Source organism: Anarrhichthys ocellatus, unplaced genomic scaffold, assembly GCF_004355925.1.
Source record: "Anarrhichthys ocellatus isolate YVR2014 unplaced genomic scaffold, GSC_Weel_1.0 scaffold1138, whole genome shotgun sequence".
In the NCBI taxonomy this organism is placed as follows: domain Eukaryota; kingdom Metazoa; phylum Chordata; class Actinopteri; order Perciformes; family Anarhichadidae; genus Anarrhichthys; species Anarrhichthys ocellatus.
The window spans coordinates 1-1,190 of NW_022281112.1; the positions used below are offsets into that span (position 1 = coordinate 1).

General features: G+C 44.5%; 1 protein-coding gene across 1 annotated transcript in view; it reads left to right on the forward strand.

Moving 5' to 3' along the window:
- Positions 1-14: 14 nt before the first annotated feature.
- The window catches only part of LOC116377341 (nucleolar transcription factor 1-B-like), a gene marked incomplete at its 5' end in the record, with an annotated part of 11,165 nt that continues 9,989 nt past the window's right edge, over positions 15-1,190 (forward strand). The window contains 6 exons of the mRNA XM_031838957.1: positions 15-26; positions 142-225; positions 314-469; positions 564-628; positions 786-906; positions 978-1,088. Coding sequence (XP_031694817.1) covers positions 15-26; positions 142-225; positions 314-469; positions 564-628; positions 786-906; positions 978-1,088 — 549 coding nt within the window. The remainder of the gene's footprint in view (positions 27-141; positions 226-313; positions 470-563; positions 629-785; positions 907-977; positions 1,089-1,190) is intronic.

Consider the following 1,190-nt stretch of genomic DNA (forward strand, 5'->3'; position numbering starts at 1 on the left):
GGTAAGAACGTCAAGTTTCCTCCGAGGTAAGAACGTCAAGTTTCCTCTGAGGTTAGAACGTTTCCAGCCTATTAGCAAGGCACATATCATAGTGTGATGTATTTAATGACCACAGGAATTCGTCATGTTTTTGTGTTTCAGGTTCGTAAGTACAGAACGATGACAGAGCTCATCGTAGATGCCCTGGAGTTCGTAAAGAATCCGTACAAAGGAAAGAAACTGAAGGTGAGTCCGACTCTTCTGATGAGAACACTGATTGTTGAAGAACATTCAAGAACAAGTTCATCTGACCTTCAACCTCATGTTCAAACAGACTCATCCAGATTTCCCCAAAAAACCTCTGACTCCGTACTTCCGCTTCTTCATGGAGAAACGAGCCAAATATGCCAAAATCCACCCGGAGATGAGCAACCTGGACCTGACCAAGATCCTGTCCAAGAAGTACAAGGAGCTGCCCGACAAGAAGAGGGTGTGGACCTCCTCTTCACGTCAGCTGATCCATGATCAACAAGGTGTTCCTGTTTTTAAATAATAAATACAATCTGGTCTTTACTTCACTGCAGCAAAAGTACATCACAGAGTTTCAACGGGAGAAAGAAGAGTTTGAGAAGAACATGGCTCGATTCAAGTAAGTTCAAATACAAACGGCTGACTGTTAACAAACGGTCAACCAGCTTCAAACTCACTTCAACTCACTTAGAACTGACTGTCAAAAGTATTTAGCGTTTGGTGTTAGTGTTTATCGTTTAGCATTTAGCGCGTAGCTAACGTCAGCTGACCTGCAGAGAGGAACATCCAGAGCTGATTGAAGATAGGAAGAAGTCCGACCTGCCGGAGAAACCTAAAACTCCTCAACAGCTGTGGTACAACCACGAGAAGAAGACCTACATGAAGCTGCATCCGGAGGTACACACACAGAAACACACACACACACACACACAGAAACAGCAGATGAATAAAAACGTTGTTGTTTGTAGGTCAGTCAGAAGGAGCTGAAGGAAGCTCTGAGGAGACAATGGTCCCAACTGTCTGACAAGAGGAGACTCAAGTGGATCAGCAAAGCCCTGGAGCTCCAGAAAGACTATGAGGTACCAGACCAGACTGATACACTCTTTATCTAGTTCAGCGTTGGTATCTGGTCCTAATAATCGTGTGTGTGTGTGTGTGTGTGTGTGTGTGTGTGTGTGTGT